The sequence below is a fragment of the Camelus bactrianus genome, chromosome 32, assembly GCF_048773025.1.
Source record: "Camelus bactrianus isolate YW-2024 breed Bactrian camel chromosome 32, ASM4877302v1, whole genome shotgun sequence".
Lineage (NCBI taxonomy): Eukaryota > Metazoa > Chordata > Mammalia > Artiodactyla > Camelidae > Camelus > Camelus bactrianus.
The window spans coordinates 23,840,172-23,862,842 of NC_133570.1; the positions used below are offsets into that span (position 1 = coordinate 23,840,172).

Here is a 22,671-nt window from a genome sequence, read left to right on the forward strand (position 1 = left end):
ACTGACCTCAGACTCCAAGCTTACCCTGCCTTGATCTGCTGCCACGCCCTCCCTTCCGCCGCCATGGCTGCAGGTCCCTCCGGATTGGCCCCCCGTCAAGGCTCCCACACTCCTGCCTCCCTGGCCCCCAGGCCCCCAGCCCGGTGCCAGCCGGGTGCATCCCCGATGGGTCAGGTGTTCCATGGACCTTGCACACGCCTGATAACTGGAAAAGGTGAAGAAGGCTCTGGGGACCCTGCCCCTGGCTTCAAATCCTGCCTTGGGCCCTTGGGCAGGACCTTCCTCCCCTCTGAGCCTCAATTTTCCCCGCACAAAATGGGGCAGCATCATAGCTCCTGTGGGGAAGGTTGTGCCACGCTCATCAGCACATAGAGGACACTTTGATTTTACAGGGAAAGAATCTGGGGGGATATCTGAATGCCTTTCCTCACATGTAGTGAAAGTCAGCACATGAAGTGGCCGGTGAGGGGACGGCATTCATGTAGGCACAGTAGCGTGGTCTGGGATCCAGCAGACCATCACATTGTCAGAAAATGCAATCATATTTGACTAGCTCTGAAAAAATAACTAAAATCACAGAGTTAAACAGAGCTGGGGCAGAATCTGTGACAGCCAGCAGGGAGTGGATGAGGGGATACTGTGCTGATGAGGGAGTCTGCACTCTGGGGGAGTCAATACTGGCCTGTGTTTGGTGCAGGTCGATAACAGAAAGACAAGCCTAAAATTAAACAAATGTGAATGAATTCCTCTGCGTGCAGACAGCAAATTTATCAGTAAAAATGTGTACAGAGAAAGCAGTAAACTGTACTAAATCAGAATGAGTTCCGATGCAGAGCCATGGTTCAGGCAAATATTTCAGGAAATACCCATAAGAGGAATGGGGGGAAAATCATGACTTTGACAGAGTTCCAATGCCACATTTAAGGATGAAGTGGAAACAGACACTTCCCTGGGCACCTGTAGGAGATGGGGCGCAGGAGGAACTCAAAGGGAGGCTCTCGGCAAGGAGCTGTGTCACACAACTGTGGCACAAGGGGTCGGTAAGTGTGCTGAGGTGGCTGGGCTGGCTGCCCACTAGGGTCTGGTGCTTCCTCTTTGGAGCCCCAGGCCTTGCTGACTAGCCCTCGTCAGGGGATGGCCAGCAGGTGACTGCCACATGACCAATTCCCCTGAGATCCGACCCTCTCAGATCTCTCAGGAGGACAGGACAGGAGTCCAGCCCTGATGTGAGGTGAGGAACCCAGCGTGACCTCCCACGCACGAGGCAGGGCTGAACAGGCTCCTGGGGACTGTCCTGTGTGGTCAGGATGCACTGACCCCCACATGACTGTGCTGCCTTGTCTGGGAGATTTGCCTGGACCCTGCAGCTGTATTTTGGCTTAGACTCCACCCCCTTAGTCCCTGAGTCAGAGCAGGAATAGGTCGTTAGAGGAGAGGTGCATGGGAAGTTCGGCCCACGGGTGGACTTGGCATTTCACGTGCGCAGTCATTTTGCCAAGAACGTGTGTGATGCGGATGGTCATCAGCCTCCTCCATTATCAGTGCAGGAGCGGAGGCCCAGCTGGTGGTGCCCCAGTACACCCAGCCTGGCCCCTAACAGAGTGTGGTAGAGGGAGGTCGCTGGCAGGGGCGGATAAGATCAACAAGATTATCTGAAGATGGGCAAAGCACAGCACCAGCTCCTGGTGGGGAGAGGCGGGCTTAGAGGCAGCTCCTCCCACCTTCTCCAGCCCCGAATGTGAATGTCGGCAGGGAGCGCACACCGACACCGACTGGTGTGTGCTCCACCAAGTGCCCACAGAACTGCTCAGCGGCACTTTGTGCTGACACATTTGCCTGGGCAGGTGCTGAGGACTGGGGACCGGGGTCCAGTCCTGGTAACTGGGTGCAGATGCTCTTGGGGGAGTGCTGTCCAGGCCAGGTTGGTGTGCCTGGCAGAGGAGAGACATGGCATCAAAGGGGTGTCTCCATGGAAAGCAGGAGCCAGGGTGCTGGGCGAGGGGTGGGTGTGATCCCCGGAGACTCGGGGCTCAGGGCGGGACCTGGAGGATGAGTCTTCAACCAGTCACCAGCCTAGAGCCTGGCGTGAAACTTCCCACATTCCACTGCCCCTTCTTTCCTTCATTCAGTAAAGACACATCAGGAGGCAGTTGGGGAGGGACACAGCAGATGGCCGGGACACGGCACCAAGGTCACCACCCAGCTGGGGATGCGCCCACCAAGCTGACCCTGAGAGGGACGAGACAAGGGGCTAATGCACGGGGGTGGGCGTGGGGGGCAGGTGCCTGAGAGCACTTGCGGATGGCCTGGAGTGCAGAGGAGGGCTCAGCAGGTTGACCAGCAGGGTGAGATGCAGGTGTGTGTGAGCGAGGCTGAGCCCTGCAGCCTTGTCCAGATGGCAGCCATGAGTCCCTGAGGGCTTGTGGGAGGGGGAAGTTCATCTGTGAAAGGAAAATGGGGGAGTCTGGTGGCCACGGCCAGTGACCAAGGCTGATCTACTCTTGGTGACCTAAGTTTCTGAGCTGCTGGAGGGACCCTCCCCAAGTTCCTGCCCCTGGTCCTTGACTCACCTGTCCCATGTCTTTCCCTTTTTCTCTTCAACTGCAGTGGGAGGAGGTGGGCAGGAAACCCGTGGCATTGTCAAGAAGCCTTCCTCAGTGTAGATGGTGGCGATTGTGTCCCTTGGGGACATTGGCAGGGCTGAGGGAAGGGAGCTACAGGCATCTGGCAGGTAGAAGCCTGGGATGCAGTGCACAGGAGGCCCCACAGTTACTCAGTCTCCAGTGCTGAACAGGTCAGGGCGTCCAGCGCACCAAGATGCATGGGGAACCCAGTGAGCCAAGTGAAACAGGCGGGCAAGGTGGGAAGTGAGGCCGCCACCCGCAGTCAGACCCAGCACCCGTGGGGGTGCAGAAGCATCCTGAGAAGAAGCAGGAGAGGGAGTGATGGGGAGGGGGGCGCTAGGGTGGGCCGTGTAGACGGGTCCCCCCCAGGAGATGATATCTGGGGCTGGGAGAGCAGGCAGAGCCTGACATTGGAAGGAAGGGAATCCCCAGGCAGAGGGACAGAGGTGGGAAGGCCCTAAAGTCCTTAGGAGTGAAGGGGCTTTGCTGTCAGACGGAAGGGCAGTACTGAGGGTGGGGCCTGTAGGGGAGAAACAAGGTGTTGGAACCACTGGGGCTGCAGGGCTTGCAACGGGAGACTGATGGTCTGCACTTGCTCACTGGGTGGGCGGTGGGACCGGAAAGACGGGAGAAAATGGAGTTGGCAAGCCGCTAAGGAGACTCCTGCCCACTGTGGAGCCTTAGGCCAGGGAGAGGACGGAGGGCTTCTCAAAGCCCCTTTACAGGAGAGGACAAACGGCAATGCCTTGGGCCTTCCTGGAGTCTCCGCAGGCCAGGCCTCAGCTGAGTTCCTTCAGCTCAACCAGGGAGGCGCCCAGGTGTGCAGGTGTGCGATGGGGCTGACGGCTGGCTCTGAACCCCCCTGGCCAGCTTGAGGACCTGGGAAATCACACCCCTGGTTGCAGGCAAGGCCCCAGGACACCGAGCCTAGTCGGGAGAAGGGGTGGAGGGGAGGATGGGACTCCAGCGGAGCAGGAAGAGCTAGCGTGGTCAGCCAAGGAGGCAGGGTCTCCTCGGGGGTACGGGCCCCAGCCGAGAAGTGGGGTTTAGGTGCAGGTGCACGTGGCGAGGCTCGGTGGGCGGGGCCTGCTGGGGGACGCGCACCCTTCGGGAACGCGCGGGGCGGAGCCTCCGGAGGAGAGGGTGTGGCTCGGGGTTAGGGTTAGGATTAGGGGCGTGGCCTTCTGGGAAAAGGGCGTGGCCCTAAGCACTAGGGGCGGACGAGCGCGGGCTGGGCAGGGAGCGGGGCGGGGCCTCCAGGGGAGAAGGCGTGGCCGGGAGAGGGTCGCGGGCCGGCGGGGCGGGGCCGGCGTCAAGTACTTAATTGGCCCCGGCCGGCGCGCGCCCCCGGCCATGTATCTGAAACGCATCTTCTTCGTTCTGCGCTCCGGAGTCTCTCGCCGCGCCACGCAGTCCACGGCGCAGGCGACCAGCGAGCTGCCGGCCGCGGGCCCGGGACGCGGGGCTGCCGAGGCCGTGCGGTCGCCAGTGCCCGCCGTGGACTTCGGCAACACACAGGAGGCGTACCGGAGCCGGTACAGTTGGGAGCTGGCGCGCAGCCTGCTGGTGCTTCGCCTTTGCGCCTCGCCCGCGCTGCTGGCGCGCCACGAGCAGGTGCGCGGGGGCTGCAGGGATGCAGAGGGGCGCGCGGCCAGGGCCCCGCGGGGTCTTCTGCGGGTGCTGGGAGCCGTTATGGTTTCCAAGTGCAAAGTGGAGCACTGGAGCAGCGCCTGTAGCCGGGAGGGAGGGGTTTCCTGCACTCCCTTTCGGGTCCGTGAACTTTACTACATGTCAGTTACTAGCAACTAAAGACGAAGACCAGTTTAATTTCTAAGCTGTATACTACTTGCAGTAATACATAGTTTTACCTGAAGTTTAAAACTGAGCGTCACCCTTGTTGCCCAAAGGGAAGCCTGGCAGTATTCAATGGCTCATAGCCTGGGTCCCCAGAGTTCTTGGAAGCTGTGACCCAGGGGCTCCCCAGACATGACCTCTCTGAACAGACAGTGTTGAGGGAAAATGGGAAGCTGCTCAAATATCCAACTTTTGAAACTTTAACACAGTAACTTTGAAAAGTGTGAGGGCTCTGGGAAAGTAAAAAGCAGAAGTGTCTTAGCCACTGTCAGTCAAGGTGATCCTGGAAACAGTTTAAAAGCAAGGGTCCAGTTGGTGCCAAGGGTCTGGACGGCTTTCAATGCAGGTGGTGTTGATTTCTCAGATGAGACTGTGCTCAGGGTACTGTGCTGCCTCCCTTGGCCCCAGGGAGAGGCTGGGGTGTCTGGACCTAGGAGGAGCGCAAGCCACACCTTGGGCATAGGTGAAGTGAGGCCACTGTGGGTGGAAGGTGAGGGCAGAGGCCCACTAAGTTAGAGTTGCGTGGCTCTGACAGGCACGGTTCAAAACCAGCAGAGAAGCCAGCATAGCTGTGGGCTCTGGAGTACTGTGGGTGACAGGTTGGGGGGGTCATGTCAGCTCCACTGTCTCTCGAGTGCCTGCCTGGGGGAAGTGTCATTATGCTGGGACTGTACTGTGGGTGCCTGGAGGAGCAGGAAGACTTCTCCCGGGCTCTCCTCCTGTTCTCCCTGTGTCCTGGGGACATCCTTAAGTAGCCCAGTAACTGTGTGAGGTGCTCTGTGTGCCCTCCGCGGCACCTGTTCCACTGTTGTCGTTGCTGGTGGTCCCACTGGAGACAGTGGCCTTGGCTCCTGTTGCTGGAGGAAATGGGGCAGAGGCCATGCTGCAGAGTTGTGGGCTGCTCACCAGAACCTGGTTCTTCCACGTGCTCTAGCCTGCAGCAAAAATTCCTCCTGCGGAGCCAGTGCAGGTCTGTGCAGCTCCTGCCCCCCGGGAGTGAAAGCCTGCAGGAGCCCAGTGTGAGCTGCAGCATTGGCTTAGGACGCAGCGGGGGGCCTGCACTTGCCGGAAGGCAGGCCTTTTTGAGAAGAGTTTAGAAAATCCAGGTCTTCTCTGTGCTTGGGTGTGAGCCATCACAGGAGAGTGTGAGAGAGAGGATGGGACTGACAAGGCCCCTCATGGGAGGAAGGGCAGGGAGGAGAGAACCAGCTTTACCCGTCCTTGCTCAGCATGTGGCCTGTTTGAGTCTTTCACGGTGAAAATGAGTGAGTGTTACTGGTGCAAGTTTCTAAGTCCACAAAGGGTGCTCCTACCTAGGGAAGAGGTGGGGCTATCCTCATCACCCTGGGGCACACCTGACGCCAGGGTGGTTTTAAAGGGGCCACTTTGCTTTGGAGTTGGCTTAGAACCGCCAGACCTGCCCCATGTGCATCCGTCGTCCCCTTGACAGGCTGGCCTCCCCTTTGCCAGGGTGAGAGGTTGAGTGACTGGCTCTGGGTACCTGGGTGGTCTTCACTGTTGGTTGTTCCTTCTGAGCCCTGCCTCCCCTTGGGGAACAGGAGGTCACCAGCTTACGACCCCTGGACCGTATCCCAGCATCAGCCTTGTTTCTGTCCCTTCAATGAGCATTGGCTGGGGCGCCTTTCATGCTAGTTGGGTAGTTATGGCAGAGACTGTGTGGCCCGCACAGCCTAAATTATTTACCCTTGGTGGGACAGTTTGCCAGAACAAGAGCAGACAGTCGGCCCACTTCCACACAAGGTGTGTTTCTGACAGTCCTCAGAACTAGCATATATGATGTCAGGGGTTTTCCAGAGCTGAATGATGGTGTTCAGGTCCCAGATTCTGCCCTGCCGCCTCTGGGGTGAGCTTTGATATGTCCAGGACTCGGCTTTTCCTCCTGCGGGGCTGCTCTGGCCAGGTCTCCTCTGAGGTGGAGGAGGCCTGCCCGTGTCCTGGTTGGAACTTTCACTTTCCATTTCTAATCTTCTTTTTTTAAAGTAATGAGATTCAATAAAGTCAGGCCCTGCAGAGAGGCTGCAGCGAGGCAGACGCGATGGCCTGGGAGACTTCCCCCTCGAGGCTTCTGCAGGTGTGACTCCTAAGCGTCTCTGTCTGAGCCCCAGCCGTAGTTAAGTGTGTCTACATTTGGGTGGAGTAGGCTGTTTGGGACTGGTACCGGGATGAAAGTGTGTGACTCACTCATGCTTTTGCTTAGGCTAGATTGTTTCCTGAAGCCCTGATCCCAAGAAATGTTCCCCCCAAAAAGTGGACTTGTGCTATCCGTAGGGTTTGAGAAACCTTAGGCTTTTCCTGTCTTGGAGCTGGAGGTGGGGTAGTGGACATGCAGGAATTCCCAGACAGGTGGTGGGTTTGTCCTCCCAGTGGTCATCCCCTGGCCCCAGGGGCCTCCTTGTCCTCATTCCTTCCTGCCTTGGCAGTCCCCAGTGCAGGAGCTCCATGTCACCTCCTTTCCTGGCAAGCCCCCTGCCCTGGATCTAAGATAGCCAGCGCCTCCTGCCCCTGCCCTGGCCGGCACCCCCTCACTCCCCATTCCGAATCACTCTGTGTAGGTACCTTGCACTTCCCTCCTTCTGGGTCTCCCTGCAACTAGGATGTGAGCTCCTCGTCTGTTTTGTTTAGCCTAGAATTGTGCCAGGCAGGAGGAAGCTGCTTGGGACACTTGAATGAATGATGCAGAAGTTTGGGGTTTGGTGAAATGTGATTGGAGGAGAAAGCTGAGGGGTTGAGGGTGGCTGTCTTCCTTAGAGGCATGTCTGCTGAGCTGCTGGTCTGCAGTGGCTCTGGGTGACTGTGCTGAGTCCCCGCTGGTCTCAGGTGGGCATTCATCTCAGATGTTATGGATGGTCACCTGGCTCCCTATTAGCCTAGCCTTCCTCCAGCAGACTCACACTCATTCTGAGTCTGCATGTGTTCATCTGTTCAACAACCACTGGAGGGCTGGCCCTTGCCAGGTACTGTTTTAGGGCTTAGAATAAAACATTGAAAAACCTGGGTGCTCACCTTCTACAAAGTCACACCAAAACCTCCTCTTCCCCACGTAACCCGCACAGGTGTGGATACAGAGAATGTTATGAACACGCCCACTGCTGTTCTCAGAGAGACCTCCATTCACTTCTTTATCCACCAAGCGGTGGTCGGGAGACCGCTGTGTGCTGCTGGGGTCACCCATGAGTGTGCAGGGTAGGGAGGCAAGGGCAGTGCTTGGGACCAGCCGCCCTGCCTGAGGAGTGTGTGATGGGCAGTTACTGTGAGTGGAGAAGCAAGCAGCTTCGGGTTGTGTCACCACAAAACCAAGGCCATGAGCAGAATTTGGGCCTGGGGAGAGTGTGTCAAGGCTTTGTGATGGGTGGGGAAGCAGGGGTGTCCTGCTGGAGACCGGGGGTGCTGGGTGGCCCAGGACAGTCCCTTCCCTTTGCCTTTAAGCTGCTGCATCTCACCAGGAGACTTCTGGGGCAAAGGTTGTTTGACAGACTGATGAAGATGACCTTCTATGGGCAGTTCGTGGCCGGCGAGGACCAGGAGTCCATCCGGCCCCTGATCCAGCACAACAGGGCCTTCGGCGTGGGCTCCATCCTGGACTACAGCGTGGAGGAGGACCTCACCCCCGAGGAGGCTGAGCGCAAGGAGATGGAGTAAGGCCTGCCTGGCAGTCCTGCCACAGCGGAGCTGGGCCGAGGCCTGGCTGGGAGAGCTGGGTCTGCCTGACTGCCGGACTGCCGGCCGCCTTCTGGGGTCTGCCTAGGGTTGTGTTTTTGCCCTGTGAGGATGACAGCTCTGGGCTTTCACTGAAGGCCTTGTGTGCACGAGGCTGGAGGAGGGGCAAGGACAGGGGTCGGCAAACTATGGTCCCCAGTCTGATCCACCTGGTTTTGTACAGTCTGCAAACAAAGAATCATTGCTGTATTTTTAAATGGTTGAGATGAAGCAAGAATAATGTTTCGTGACATGTGAAAATTATATGGTATTCAAATTGCTTTAGCCATACAGGGGCAGAGTGAAGTGGCCATGGCAGGTGCCATACGGCCCCCAAGGCTGAGCATAGGTGCTACCCAGCAGTTTGCAAAATACATCTGCCCCCTCTGGTGTCAGAGGTTCTCTAGCCTCTTGCTCTGCGAAGCTTCTCTTCGGGGATTCCTGTCCCCCTGGATGGGTCCCACTGCCCCACCTGTGCCTGGTCCCTGAGACGATTTCCTAACCAGCAGGCACAATCAGCAGACTGGCTCTGCCTGGTGGATGTGGAGTCTGCCAGGCCTAGCGCCTTTCTCCAAAGAGAAAGGAGTGTGCTGCCAGGAGGGGTGTGGCAGGCCAGCCCCAGTCACTGACTAGCTGCAAGGCCCGTTCTTTGGACAGTGAGTATGGGGACAGATGGGCACCTCCCTGACCCACGCTCCTAGATGGGCCATAGGACCACATTTGAGGACCAGGTCACCCTCTGCTTCCCGGAATAGCAGCCTCATGGGAGATCCAGGCAGGACTAGCCCTTTCTGTGCAGAACACCTGGTTCTGGGCTGGTGCCTGCACCCCTCCAGGCTGGCCTTCGCTTGCCTCTGGGCCCCTGAGTCCTGACCTGCCCTGACTCAAGCTCTGGTGTTTGCTGTGGCCTGGGAGAGGAGGGGAAGGGAGGGAGAGGAGGGGAAGGCGTCACATGAGGCTTCTGGCTTGGGAACAGAATGTCCTAGCCAGCTGAGCTGCTGGTGGATTGGGCCGGGGGGCCGAGCCCCTGCCTTGCAATTCGCTGTCGTGAAGGCGGGGTTCTCCAGCTTGGCACCCCTGTGTTCCTGGTGGGGCTGTGGGCTGGGCCTGCAGTCCTCACTGAGGCTGCCTTTTGAATAACTAGTGGGCTGTGTCCCCACTGGGTCTGGGTGAAGGCTGGTGGTTTCACAATGGGGTTTTCTCTCTCTGGTACGAAGAGACCTCTCTCCCAGGGCAATCGTCTTGGCTTCCTCCCTGCCCTGAAGGGGAGCTTTGAGAGGTGGGCGGCCTCTCCCTGCTCTGGGCAGTGCAGCCTGTGACCCTGGGCTCCCCTGCTGTTGGTGCCCCTTGTGCTGCAAGAGCCCTGCTTGGTGGCTTTGGGGCATGAGTACCAGTCCCTTCCTGTCCTAACACGGTGGCCACCGCCCAATGCCAGTGACAGGTGTCGAGGAAGGTCTGCTGCCAGGCAGCCCTGTGTATTTGGTGGGGGTCTGGCCGAAGGGGCACAACCAGGCTCAAAGGCGCTGGTTAAACATCCACGCCATCGAGGGGCCTGCCCAGCTCGCTGTGTGTTCTCCATCAGGACCCCTGTGTAGGGAACAGATTTCTCACAGGCCCCTAGGCCCTGCTCTAGGGAATGATGCAGAGGCCACATGCCCCACAGGAGTGGGGTGGGGGAGGGAGAGTGCAGGTGGTGGGGGGCCTGCCCCAGGCACCTACTGTAAGAGGCATGGAAAAGATTGAGGCACCTGAGTGTGCAGGAGGCCCAGCGGGCATCCTGAGGACGTGAGGAGGCCTGGTGGCCCTGGGAGGAGGGGGCCCAGGAGGGCTTCCCCAGGGTAGGGAGCAGGAGGGAGTGGGATGGTGTTTCCTGGAACACTTGTTAGAAGGCAGAGGCCCAGGCCCTAAGTCTAGGAGAGAAGCCCCCCAAGGTGGCCCCTGCAGGCTGAGAGCCGTGGGGCTGGGGCTCCTCCTGATGACCGGCTGTGATGAGGACTGCCAGGGACAGTGTGGAAGGCAGGTGTGTCTGTCTGGCCGTGCAGTCCCAGGGCTGGCTGGAGGCGGGGCCCGGCCTTGCTCCCCAGGGCAGCAGCCGCTCCCTCGGGACCGGCGTGTGTAGTGTCTTGGGTGCTGCCCGGAGCCAGGGCCCGGGGGCGCTTGTCTCCTCCTGCATTTGACCAGGGAGAGCTCTTGTGAGGGCAGCCAGCGTGGTTTCCCCTCACTTTCTGCTTTTTTCTAAAAGGCACCCAGCCAACAAGTCACCTGATGCAGAGGTGAGCTTGGAGGTGGCCGAGGGGATGGCTGGGGTCTTCCTGCCACTTCTGCAAGCCCATGGGTCACTCCTGCTACCCTCTCTTGCTCTGTTCCCTTCTCCACATCCTGGCTTGTGCGTGTGTCTGTGAGCATGTGTGCACGTGTGTGTGCACGTGTATGCGCGCACAGAGCATGCTCCTCCTTCTCTCCGTGGTGATACGACACCCCCCCACCCCCCAGTCTGGTAACTGCCATCTTTGTCTCCCTGTGACCCACTCCTCGCCTGGCCTCGTCCAGAGTGCAGCCCCGTTCCTGATGAGTGTCATCTGCTCGGAGACTGACCGTGTGGCTGTGTGGCCAACTGGCTCCTCTGTGCTTTTGGAGACTGGCTGGGGCTCAGAGGGTAGATGGGCCAGCGGTGGAAATGCTGACTGGGACTGTCACATGGCCGCAGGCCCTTGGGAGCCCCTGGATAATGGTGTCCTCTCCTAGAAGGCAGATACCCACAGGTTGTGGGCTGTGTGATGATGGTGTAGTCCTGAGTCCCCGACAGACACCACCTTGGGATGAGGCCCCTGCCTGGGTGCAGATGGTGGTGCCAGGTCATGCCACCACCTGGGGGCCACAGTGGGGGGACCTCGGTCTGCTCTTACAGGTGCCCACTCCCAGGGTGGCCTCAGTGTCCTGTCTGCAAGAGGACTCGGGGTTATTCAGGTGTGATGGCCAAGGAAGAGCTTGCATTTTAAAGGAAAAGTTTTGGTTGCTGGTTTGAAAACAACCCTGAGAGGCGGGCGGGGTAGTGGGGAGGGCAGAGCGCGGCCTCGCTCCCCTCTCCTCGACTCTGGGGTCGTTTCCGCTGGTGGCTTCCCTGTCTCCCTAGTCCTCGTCATCCTCCTTGGCCCTGCCTGGCACGCGGCCCCACCCTTTCCTCATGGGAAGGGATGCCAGCTTCAAGGACCCACCCACTTCCTGCCTCTGTGTTGCTCTTCCCCCTCCTCACTCTCTGTGGGGGGCTCCACCCACGGGGAGACCCAGGGCTTTTCGGGGCACAGGGCTTGGCTGGTTGGCTGGGTCCTGTCTGCGAGGCTCAGAGGGGGTGACCCGGGAGGCCGGGTAGTGGTGTGGGGTCAGTCACTCTCACCTGCCCAGGTGACACTCCGCTCCTTGGTCAGGATCAGGGCTCCACCTCTAGCTTCCTCCCCCTGTACCTCTTCAGTGGGACACGCTTGTCACTTGTGCTGGAGGTGGCATGACCCTGACCCTCGCCCTCGTCTTCCTTCCCGCAGGTCTTGTACCTCGGCGGTGGAGAGGGACAGCCGTGGTGAGTGAGGGGCAGCCATTCAGGAACAGACACTCTCCTACCCGCACAGCCCTGGCTCGGGAGACCTGGTGTCAGAGGCACGCGCAAGCCTGGGGCTGGGGGTGATGCTGTGGCTCCTCCTTGTGTCCCCGGGCACCCCGCCTGTCATTCTGAGTGGCTGCCCTGTCCTCACAGCCTCTCCCGGGGACCCAGTCGACTCTACCCTCAGTGGGTCTGAGTTCTGCCTTCCTGGCCAGGGTTTCCATATGACTAGGGCTTGGCTAGGAAGAAGGGACAGCAGATGTCAGGCAGGTGGATTTGGGGAGCAGGGAGCAGCACAGTGTGGGGGCCAGGGTCGGCAGGGCCTGGGTGCCTGGCATGGGGTTGGAGCTGGAACGCAGCGCAGAGCTGGGAGCCTGCTCAGGGCCCTGCCCGCCTCTCCAGGCACCAGTAAGAGGGAGAAGCAGTTCCAGGCCCACCGGGCATTTGGAGACCGCCGGGGCGGTGTCGTCAGCGCGCGCACCTACTTCTACGCCAGCGAGGCCAAGTGTGACAGCCACATGGAGACGTTCCTGCGCTGCATCGAGGCTTCAGGTGGGCCCTGCTCGCTGCCGGCTGACCCCCGCTGGGCCCAGCCTCATGGAGGTGCTGGTGGGCAGATGTGAGGCTGTGGCCGGAGTGTTCGCCCAGGGCTTCGTCCCCATCTGGGTGGCCCAGAGGGTTGTGAGCATGACCTGGGTGACAAGCAGGAGCGTCAGTCTGGGGTCACCCTGAGTCCAGACCCTTCCTGTGGAGCCCGGCTGTCCCAGGAGGGTGCCTTCCCCTTGCTGGCACCAGGTGCCCAGATGTGGACCCGTCAGTGGGCTGAGTGGCCCCCAGTCCCAGGCAGGGGCTGGACTCTCCTCACTGGTCACCCAGCAGGTCCCCAGCAGCCCTCCTGCTGCCCTCTGAAAGGAATGAGAGTGAGTGACGCCTGGAAGCAGCCCCTAGGAGCAGTGCTGGGGCACCCTGGGTGGTCAGGCAGACACTCAGCTGCCCAGCGTCCCTGCCAGGGGCATCTTCTTGGTTCCCTACCTGCTCTGCCTGGGGGCACACAGATGGGAGGGCCACACAAGAGCAGAGATGTGCGTTGTGGGCTTCCAGAAGCCAGAGGAGAGACATGGGTGTGGAGGATGAGTTCCTTCTGCCTCCAGCCTGTGCTCTGCTGGCGTTTCTGTGGCCCACGAACCCCCGGGGCAGCCGGATGCCAACGGCATTGGAGAGGAAACAGGCTGGGAGAGGGTGGGCAGGTCTCTCCAGCTCCCTCGCCCACTGCCTGGACCCACGTGGCAGATGCACACCCGGCCACAGTGCCCGTCCCCCTGGCGAGCGGCCATGTGCAGGGCATTTACAGGCAAAGCAGGATCACTGTCCCCCTGCCAGTAGGTGGTCAGCCAGCCCTGAGGCCTGGGTCTGCGGCGGGCTTTCCCCTCCTGTTGCCATCTACCTCAGCCTGAGTTTGCTAAGCAGCCACCCGAGTGGCTCCTGGGAGCCGAAGGCCTGCCCTGTGGGGGTGGGCCTGGCTGGGGAGGGGGACAGATCTGCTGGTGCCACTGCACCATCTCAGTTTTAGTGACTGGATCATTGGAGCTCCTTGGTGGCCTCAGGGCCCATCAGTAAGGTGGCCCAGTGCTGTGTGTTGTAGGGAACTAACAGGCAGATCGGCCACCACCAGCCCTGCAGTCTGTCTCACGGCAGCAGCGTGCCCTCACTCTTGAGTGGCACAGATTCTGGGCATGGGCTCCTGGCCCCCCACAACTCCCAGCCCTGACAGCTCTTCCTGTGGCTTCTCACAGGTGGTGCCAGCGAGGACGGCTTCTCAGCCATCAAGCTCAGCGCACTGGGGAGACCCCAGTTTCTGGTAATTCTGAGCACCTTCCACCTGCAGAGTGTTTGTAAGGACTTGGGCTGCTGTGAGCATGAAGGGAAGCTCGTGTGCCAGTCAGTGCCTTGGCACTGGGTGCTGGGCCCACAGGCGGGATGAGGAGGCCTCGGGGGCTACACGGAGGTCCTGGGGGTAGGGGGCGGGGTGTGCACCTGCGATGTGCGTCTGCAGCTGCAGTTCTCAGATGTGCTGACCAAGTGGAGACGGTTCTTCCACCAAATGGCTGCAGAGCAGGGCAAGGCTGGGCTGGCTGCCGTGGACACGAAGCTGGAGGTGGCTGCACTGCAGGTGGGGCCGCCCTTGCCCGGTGGATGTGAGTGGGCGGGTGAGGGGGAGCCCTGCTCAGATGGAACTGGCTGGCCTGGGTTCCCAGAGCTGCTTCAGGGCCTGCAGCCCAGCCCACAGCTGCTGGGTCGTCTGGGAGGGGGTCTGAGCAGAGGCTGAGGATGTCCTGGGTGGGAGGGTTGGAGGAGGACCTGCCCTGCAGGTAGCAGAGCCTTGTGGAGCTGCAGGGGTGGGCAGGTGCATTGTGGGGGGTGCGGGATAGACCCATCTGTGGGGCAGAACCCAAGGCAGAACTGTAGCCTGGTCTTAGTACAGCATCACAGACCAGTGGGCGGGGGCAGGAGATGTTCGTGAATGGGGCTGGACTGACACCTTCTCACTCCTGAAGGAAAGCGTGGTGAAGATGGGCATCGCGTCCAGGACAGAGATTGAGAACTGGTTCACTGCGGAGACCCTGGGCGTGTCCGGGTAAGAGTAGGCCCCCACGCTGGGACTGAGATTTCCGGAGTCTTCTCTGCATCCTTGCCACCCTTGTCCAGGGCGTGGGCCTTGGGATGATGGTGCTGAGGGACCTGCCGCCCTCCCCGCCCCCACCACCCGAGACGCACAGTGGGAGGTGACAGAGCTGGCTGTCCTGCGGGGAGGCTCTGCTGCTGGGCAGGGCCCCCCAAACTGCAGGGCTCCTTATGGGATTATTTGGGTTCTGAAGTGAGGGTGCCACACCCAGCCGTTCTGGGACCCACCCAGTAGGCAGGGGAAGGCGAAGGGGGAGGGTGGCTGAAACCGGAGAGCCCCACGCCGCAGCGTGAGGGGCTGGGGGCTGGCGGCTACATGCCGTCCCCTCCTTCTTGGTCTCCCATGTTTGGCTGCTGCCCAAGCCTGACGTGGCCGGTGGTGGCCTCGGTGTGTGCCCCGGGTTCTTACTGCTGTTGCCGCCCTGACAAAAGAATGTTTGTGTTTTGGTTTCCATTTTTCAAACAGAAGATAGTGTTTACATTTTATCTGTCTTTCCAAGCTGAGCACTGAGGCAGGCTTTATGGGGGTTGGGTTGCAGGTGCTCCTTTAGGGAAGGGGCTGGTCTGGGGCTGGGCCTGCAGCAGACCCGTGGCCGCGGGTCCTTTGGGGAGGCTCTGGTGCCTGTGACCTGACACGCCTTCCCTGCAGCACCCTGGACCTGCTTGACTGGGACAGCCTCATCGACAGCAAGACTGAGCTCTCCAAGCACCTCGTGGTCCCTAACATGCAGGTGATGCCACCCACACCACCCGTCCGTGTGCGTCCAGTCCCCCCAACCTCACTGTTCTCTCAGGGTGGTCACGGAGGGTCCCCACTCACACGGCCAGGGCTTCTGCAGAGTGGCACTGGGTCCCCAGCACAAGTGTCCTCACCAAGCAGGCAGACACCATCACCTTTTCTAGTCTAGCCTCAGAAGTCTTATGCTGTAACTTCTGCCCAGTCCTGTTTGTCAAAAGAGAGTTGCTAGACCGGCCTGTGTTCAGGGGTGGAGAATGAGACTCCATCTGCCCCTGGGAGGGTGGCCAGATGTTTGTGGTCTGATTTGAAACCACTCCAAGCCAGGATATGAGGAAGCTGCAGAGGGGCCAGGGAAACATCCCACAGACACCACCTTCCATAAACTCCAGTCCTGGTGCCTGCGACCTTGCTGGGAGTGCCCTGGGTGGTGTTCATGGGCAGGTGGAGTGAGCAGCGTGGGAGCCCACTGCTGACCCTCCCAGCCCCTGAAGGCCACCATCTGGAGACGGTGCCTCTGTGCCCCTATTGCATGAGAGTCTGTGCTGCGGCTGACCCCGTCTGCCTGCAGCCACGGTTCCTCCTCCAGGTCCTTTCCCTGCTGGGGGCTGAGGCCTTCCAGGTGATTGGGTGGGTCCAGGGTCTCTTCCTTAGCTTTGTGTGGGAGCAGAAGGGGACCCATCCTGAGGACCCTGGGGAGTCCCTGGGAGCAGACTCCTTGGGAAGAGGCCTGACCTAGGGCAGCAGCCCTGTGAGGAAGGGTGTGCTGGCAGGCAGCATGGTTCTGGGACACTGTGTGGCCGGCCAGATCTTAATGCACAGCCAGGGCAGGGGAGGGGCAGGGATGAGGCCCACTGGTCCTGGCCCAGCACCTGGGGGTGGGAGGGTGTCCATGGGCAGAGGGAGCGCTGGCTTCGAGAGCCCAGGTCTGCAGCCCTGCTGTGGCCTGACTGCGCTGCCCCCTCAGACGGGACAGCTGGAGCCCTTGCTGTCACAGTTCACCAAGGAGGAAGAGCTGCAGATGACAAGGATGCTGCAGAGGATGGATGTCCTGGCCAAGGTCGGGGACTCTGGGACAGGCCTGGGGGTGGGGGCACCTGTTTCACCCGAGCCCCAGACAGACCTCACTCCCTCCCTGCATCCTCAGAAAGCCAGCGAGGCAGGTGTGCGGCTGATGGTGGATGCTGAGCAGACCTACTTCCAGCCGGCCATCAGCCGCCTGACACTGGAGATGCAGCGCAGGTTCAACGTGGAGAAGCCGCTCATCTTCAACACGTACCAGTGCTACCTCAAGGTGCGCCGCCCGTGCTCCCACCGCCCGTGCTCCCACGCCTCCCGGCGGCCCGGGCCCGGTGGGAGAAAGGTTCCCAGGACGGCTGCCAGCTGGCCCCGCCTCCGGGCCTCAGGCCCCAGATAGGGCATTGAAGGGGCTGGAGGAAGATGAAAGAACTTTTGAGAGTTCACTTAACGGGCCTCAAGTCCCAGACTGCGAGAGTGACGGTTTTCTCCCACTGTTTCTAGCTTGGTTCCCTCTAAGGATCTGATGAAGGCTCTGGGCCCCTCCCCAGAGTTGTGTGTGTGCCTCGGGGAGCCCAGGGGCACTTCAGGGCAGGACCCTTGAGCACAAACCTTGGCTGGCTGCCCGGGGGACTACACACTGGGGAGGCCCCAGGGGACCCAGGCTGGAGGAGCCCATCCTGGTCGTCCTCGACTTTTAGCCCTGGCTCCCGCAGGATGCCTATGACAACGTCACCCTGGATGTGGAGCTGGCTCGCCGAGAGGGCTGGTGTTTTGGGGCCAAGCTTGTGCGTGGCGCCTACATGGCCCAGGAACGTGCCCGCGCCCTGGAGATTGGCTACGAGGACCCCATCAACCCCACATACGAGGCCACCAACACCATGTACCACAGGTGTGCCACCCCCTGTGGCCCGTGCAGCCTATGGCTTCCTGGGGAGGGGAGCAAGGAAACAGGCGAGGGGCTCGAGCTGGCCTGTGACCCTGTCAAAGCAGAAGCAGCCCTGGGGCCAGAACCAATGCCTCTTCTGCTTTTACGTTTCCCCAAAGCATTAAGGGTTTTGTTAAATATGGAAGTCTACTGAAGCAGACTTCAGGTCTACTGAATAGACTGTCAGGTGCCCCAGCCTGCTCCTGTTGGCGCTGAGGACGAGAGCTGTGCCCCAGCAGCACCCCCGCCACCCACCACATGAGGCCGATTTGCCTTTTAATTCCACGCCAGGACTGCCCACGTTTTGCACCTGCTTCTGCTTGTTGATCTTGGGGATCAGGTCCCACAGTGGGGACAGACCGCCTCCTTCTTCTGGGGTCGCGTGTGCTCTCGATGGGCTCGCGCCCCGGCCACACCCTGCTTCCTTCCAGGGGCTCTGTCGTCCGTGCTGTGTGCATCTGTGGGTCAGCCCTCTGCCCTCACTTGTCCATGTACCTTCCTGCGCGGACCCTCCCGTGGCAGCGCGCAGACCCTCGTGTTCCCCCGTGGCAGCGCAGGGTGCCCACGCTTACATGCCAGGCTCTGCAAGCTTCCTGGTGGGATGCCTTCCTGTTACAATGGTGACTCACAGCGTACGGTGTCCCTATCTTTTGTACCCCCGGGCAGGGCTGCTGGAAATGGAGTTTTGGGTCAGAACACACACACCCTGCTGACTGTCCTCACTGCCAGATGGTGGCCCTGTTCATGCCCTGAGACAGGGAGGTCCCCCAGGCCTTTAATTTCCTTCCAGACCCCTTCCTGGAAGTGAAGCTGTGACCTCTCAGGGTGCACGGGGTGCTGTGCCTCAGTCCTGTTGAACGTGCAGCCCAGATGAGGGGGCAGGTGGTCCTCCCCGAGGTCCCCTCGCCATGGGCACCCACGGTGGGAGCCAGCTCACGGGAAAGCCCTGGGCCTGCCCGTGGCCTCTGCCCTGTCCTGGCCCAGCTCACGTGTTCCCCTCCGCAGGTGCCTCAACTACGTCCTGGAGGAGCTGAAGCACGCCAGGGCTGCAGTGATGGTGGCCTCCCACAACGAGGACACGGTGCGCTTCACGCTGCGCAGGTAGGCTCGGCCCCTCCGCCAGGCACCCCGTGGTCGGCAGGGCTGGGGTGAGTGCTGCCTGGAAGCATGTGCAGGCCGTAGGTTTTGAGGGGACATCTGTGGAAAGAGCTGGAGCTGTGGCTTTAGGGTCCCCAGAACCCCCCGTGCCTGGCTGGGCGTCGTGCTGCAGTAGCAAAAAGGCTATTTGCAGTTACTTCTTTGGTTTTTATCATTAATACCTGACTTAATGAAGTTTCAAATTAAAAAATAAAATCCATTAGGTCATTTAAATAGCGTGAAATGTTGGAGTCCCCTTAGGAGGCCTCTGATTTGTCACCTCATTTGTAAACAATTCCTCTTAACGTTTTAAATTATGTTTGGAATTTAATATGGTCTCAGACAGAGAGGCAGGATGAAGTCAGTTCCTAAAAATTCCAGTATTATCACCACGTTCTTTTATCTCATACATTAACCCAAACCGGACCACACCAGGGGCCCCAGCTCCTCTCCCCAGCCTCCACCTTCCTGCGGGTTTTGGCCCCACAGGAAGCCGGCAGCAGCGTCCTTACTGGCTCTCGCCTTCCCTGCCCACAGCGGGCAGGCAGGGCTGCCTGGGGCGCTGACCCAGGTCGTCCTGAGCCACTGGGTAACATGCTGCTTGTCCTTCTTGAGCTCCCCCCTGCCCGGGTAAGGCCTGCTGGGTTGGGGTCAGGCTGCTTCCATGTGGGGTGGGGGCTGGAGGGGTCCGAGTGGCGTCCCAGCTGGGTGGACTGTTCTGTCTTCTTCCCTCCGTCCCTGCACCCCTCCTGCAGGCACTAGTCCCACCTTGGACGCCCCATCCTGTCCCTGGATGTGGGATGGCCAGGAACACCTTTCGTGCTCAGGGAAGATTAGTTCTGGTTTCTTTGTCTTTCGAAAGGTACAGACAGGGTTGAGTTGCAGATTTTAAAAGCTGGCTTTGACTTAGGCTTAAAAACACAATTCTGAGATGGAACCTTGATGAGGCCAGTCTCTGGCGCCAGGTCCTTCACCAGAGGCTGTGCATGGAGCCCCTGTGCCTGCCCAGCAGCCATCGCCTTGGGTGTCGGTCATGAACACAGCTGCCTGTGGTTGCCACTCACGTTTTAGGCAGTGGTCAGTCCGCTCAGGCGGGGCACATTGGAGCTTCGGAAGGTACAAAGAAAACGGCCTTTCTCCTGGTTTCTGGATCTTGCCACTGGGAACATGTCTGTCCTCTCTGTCTTGGCCACAGTGGGCTCCTGCCCTGGACACTGTTACCCTGTCCTGAGGGCCAGCTGAGCGCTCCCCCTCCTTCTCTCATAGCCTCCACAGCCTGTGCCAGGCTCCACAAACACTGCTGTCCTGGAGGAGGTTCGGCCCCTGCAGAGCCCTGAACAGCCTGGGTGGACTTCCTGGAGGAAGCAGTGTGGGCCTCTTCCTGATGCCACACACCAGGGACCGCAGTCAGCCTGTATTAGTTTGGCCAAGTAACAAGCCAACCCAAAATTCAGAGGCCTGAACACAAGGTGGTCCGTGAACCAGCAGCATGGCTGCTTCTGCCAGTCTTGCCCGGGGTCCATCTGCATCTGTGGTCAGCTGGGGTCTGGTTGGGCCTAAGTAGACTCATTTGTGGCTGGGGCAGCAAAGGGCACTGCATTGCAGGTCTGGTGCCCAGCGCGCCAGCTCAAGCTTCTCCAGGTTGGTCTCAGGTTTCCAGAAGCCCTGAAGAGGGCAAGCCTTTGCCAAAGTCACATTCACTACTGTTCTGTTGGCCAAAGGAAGTCGTGCCCAGCCCAGATACGGGCAGGCCGGATGGAGAGAGCTGCATCCCGGTGCTGGGAGAGGCTGCAGTCACGTGGCAGAGGGCGTGGACACTGGCCGGGGAGGAAGCAGCAGTGGGGAACGGTCGTTCCCTGCAGGATGTTACACAGCTGTCCTCACTACTGTCAGGCAGCTACTCGGTGGCAACCCTTCTCTCATGTGGTTCATGTTCTAGTGGGGGACAGAAGCACAGAAGCTGGATACCAGGGCAGTGTGGTGGAGACTGGGGCCGCAACACTGGAGCCCAGCTTTGGGGGAAGGAGGGGAAGGGTCTGTGGGATGACCCTCGTGTGGAGGTCCAGGGAGAGATGCGCTCGGTGCTCCAGGAGCCTGGGTCAGGGCCCTGAGACAGTGAGGAGATGGGAGGTGGGCCCCAGGGATGGGGACAGGAACGAACAGGCCCAGCCTGTAGCCTGGGTGGGTGTGAGGAGGACCCAGGCTGAACACCCAGGCTTGTTACTTGGAGGGTGGAAGGGTTTGGGTGCTGCAGGGGGCCAGTGCAGACGTGCGAGTCCGATCTGCACATACAGGAAGCCAGAGATAGAAACGTGGGAATCGTCAATATGTATTTCAAACCCTGGGAATTTTTTAAAGATTCTGTGAGGGGCAGTGTGAGGACAGGAGAGGGTGTGGACAGAGCTGGTGGCCCCCACCCCAATGTATAAGCAGCACTAATAGAAATTCAAGCCATATCCATCAATTCTGAGTGTTTCAACAGCCACGTTAAAAAAAGATGAAATTAATTTCAATAATACACTTTAATTTACCCAGTATATCCATGGTATTGCCACTTAAACATGCTTTCAGAAGAACAGTGAGATACTCTGCACCCTTTTTTCACACTAAGTCTTCAAAACCCATGTGTGTTTGATGCTTGCAGCCCATCTCGATTCAGACTGGCGTCTCTGAAGGCTTGGTGGCCGCCAGCGGCTAGTGGCTGCCCTAAGGACAGAGCAGCCAGCGAGGGGAGAGTGAGAGGCTGGAGGTGGGGTCGGGGGGCTGGCAACATGGCAGTGGAACTGAGGGGCTAGAGGAAGGGCTGGGGGAGGGCTGAGAGCTTCCCGGGGCCACACCAAGTGCCGGCCACTGGGTGGGTCTCCCTCCCTGCGTTGAGGTGGGCGGCAGGGAAGGGGCCGTAGGGGAGCAAGCACAGCCGGAGGGGAGGCTGGCTGGGGAGGGAGAGAGCTTGGTGTCCAAGGGCCACGGTCAGGAGCAGCAGGGCGGAGGCCTGGTCTAGGCAGGACAGAGCCTACACCTGCACTGCCCCCTGCAGGGGATGGAGGCTGGGGGTCTAGTGGGGGAGGGAGAGAGAGGCTCACCCACCACCTTGCCTGTTCACAGGATGGAGGAGCTGGGCCTGCACCCTGCCGACCGCCAGGTGTACTTTGGCCAGCTTCTGGGCATGTGCGACCAGATCAGCTTCCCGCTGGGTGAGCCGGGCATCCCCTGGGGGGTGGGGGTGGGGCGGCCGGGGCCGGGGCCGGGGCCGGGGCTCACCGCTGCCGCCCATGTGTGCAGGCCAGGCAGGCTTCCCCGTGTACAAGTACGTGCCCTACGGTCCCGTGATGTTGGTGCTGCCCTACCTGTCCCGCCGAGCCCTGGAGAACAGCGGGGTCATGAAGGGTGCCCAGCGGGAGCGGCAGCTGCTGTGGCAGGAGCTCAAGCGGAGGCTCCGCACGGGCAGCCTCTGCCACCGCCCAGCCTAGCACCGCAGCCCCCACCTCCAGATGCTGCCTCACCTGGGCTGCGACTCAGGGGCCCTTAGGGCAGGGGTCTAGGGTGTCTGGGTGGCCCCCAGGCGGACACCAACACTACAGCTACACCGCCAACCCCAGCCTCACACGGATTTACCTTTTACATCCCAAATGGTGAGACCCTGCTGGCCCCGCCCAGGATGTGGGCACTCGGGTGTGGGCTGAGCCCCATACCTGCAAGGGCCACTGGGAACCGTCAGGGCCTGCCCTTCAGTGAGTGAGCGTGGCTGCGTCTCTGCCCACCCCCAGACCTTGGCCCAGGAGAACCGCCTTCTGCAGGGTCCAACCCACTCGCGCCGAGCCCCACCATTGGGCAGTGGCCAGGCTGGAGGAACTGGCCTGTCAATAAACCACTGTGTTTGCAGCTGAGAGCCCTCAACTCCATGCCTGTGATGCTTTTCCCCGCAGAGCCCTCACCTGCGGTCAGTGGCACAGAGGGAGGGGTTCCGATGGCCGAGGAGTCTCCCCATCAGGCACTGCCTCTCCAGCAGCACGTGCCTCGGCACACCACGGCAGGGATCCCAACACCTCCCTTCTGGCTGTACTGCAGACCCAGCCGTGTACCCCCAACTCCACAACCAGGCTCACACCAACGCAGACACTCCTGGGGGGCCTGGTGCTTTCCTACCCTCGGTCTCTCCCTCCCTGACTCTCCCTGCTACTCCGTGTCCTGACCCCAGTGCTCCACACCAGGCTCCTGCGGCTCTGACAGGGGAAGGCCCTTGGCCACCCCATTCCCCACGAAGCAGACTGGAGGTGGCCCTGGCACCCTGGAACTTACCCCAGGAAGGGCCTCTGTAACATGAGGAGTGGGGCAAGTTCTGCCAACTCCTCTCTAAGGCACGGAGCTCCTAGACGAAGGC

General features: G+C 60.3%; 1 protein-coding gene across 3 annotated transcripts; it reads left to right on the forward strand.

The window, feature by feature from the left end:
• The first annotated feature begins 3,885 nt into the window (after positions 1–3,885).
• Positions 3,886–22,187, forward strand: PRODH (proline dehydrogenase 1). Of its 3 annotated transcripts, XM_074356113.1 has the most exons (15): positions 3,890–4,238; positions 7,926–8,134; positions 11,735–11,769; positions 12,193–12,342; positions 13,584–13,648; positions 13,844–13,960; positions 14,346–14,425; positions 15,122–15,203; positions 16,176–16,268; positions 16,356–16,502; positions 16,942–17,117; positions 18,159–18,254; positions 20,935–21,039; positions 21,396–21,484; positions 21,573–22,187. In XM_074356113.1, exons 1-15 carry the CDS (start codon positions 3,978–3,980, stop codon positions 21,758–21,760), a joined length of 1,893 nt encoding a protein of 630 aa, XP_074212214.1. In that variant the 5' UTR covers positions 3,890–3,977; the 3' UTR covers positions 21,761–22,187. The 3 variants fall into 3 exon arrangements, with proteins under 3 accessions (XP_074212216.1, XP_074212214.1, XP_074212215.1); XM_074356114.1 differs by lacking the exon at positions 20,935–21,039 and having other exon boundaries at positions 3,893–4,238; XM_074356115.1 differs by lacking the exons at positions 21,396–21,484; positions 21,573–22,187 and having other exon boundaries at positions 3,886–4,238; positions 19,557–21,029.
• The last annotated feature ends 484 nt before the right edge of the window (positions 22,188–22,671 follow it).

Excerpts from the sequence above, each read along its gene's own strand:
- PRODH (XM_074356113.1), top strand. The coding sequence starts at position 3,978 with ATGTATCTGAAACGCATCTTCTTCGTTCTGCGCTCCGGAGTCTCTCGC. Across the intron at positions 8,135-11,734 it reads GCTGAGCGCAAGGAGATGGA|GTCTTGTACCTCGGCGGTGG; the intron begins GTAAGGCCTGCC and ends TCCTTCCCGCAG. Across the intron at positions 15,204-16,175 it reads TCGTGGTCCCTAACATGCAG|ACGGGACAGCTGGAGCCCTT; the intron begins GTGATGCCACCC and ends CTGCCCCCTCAG.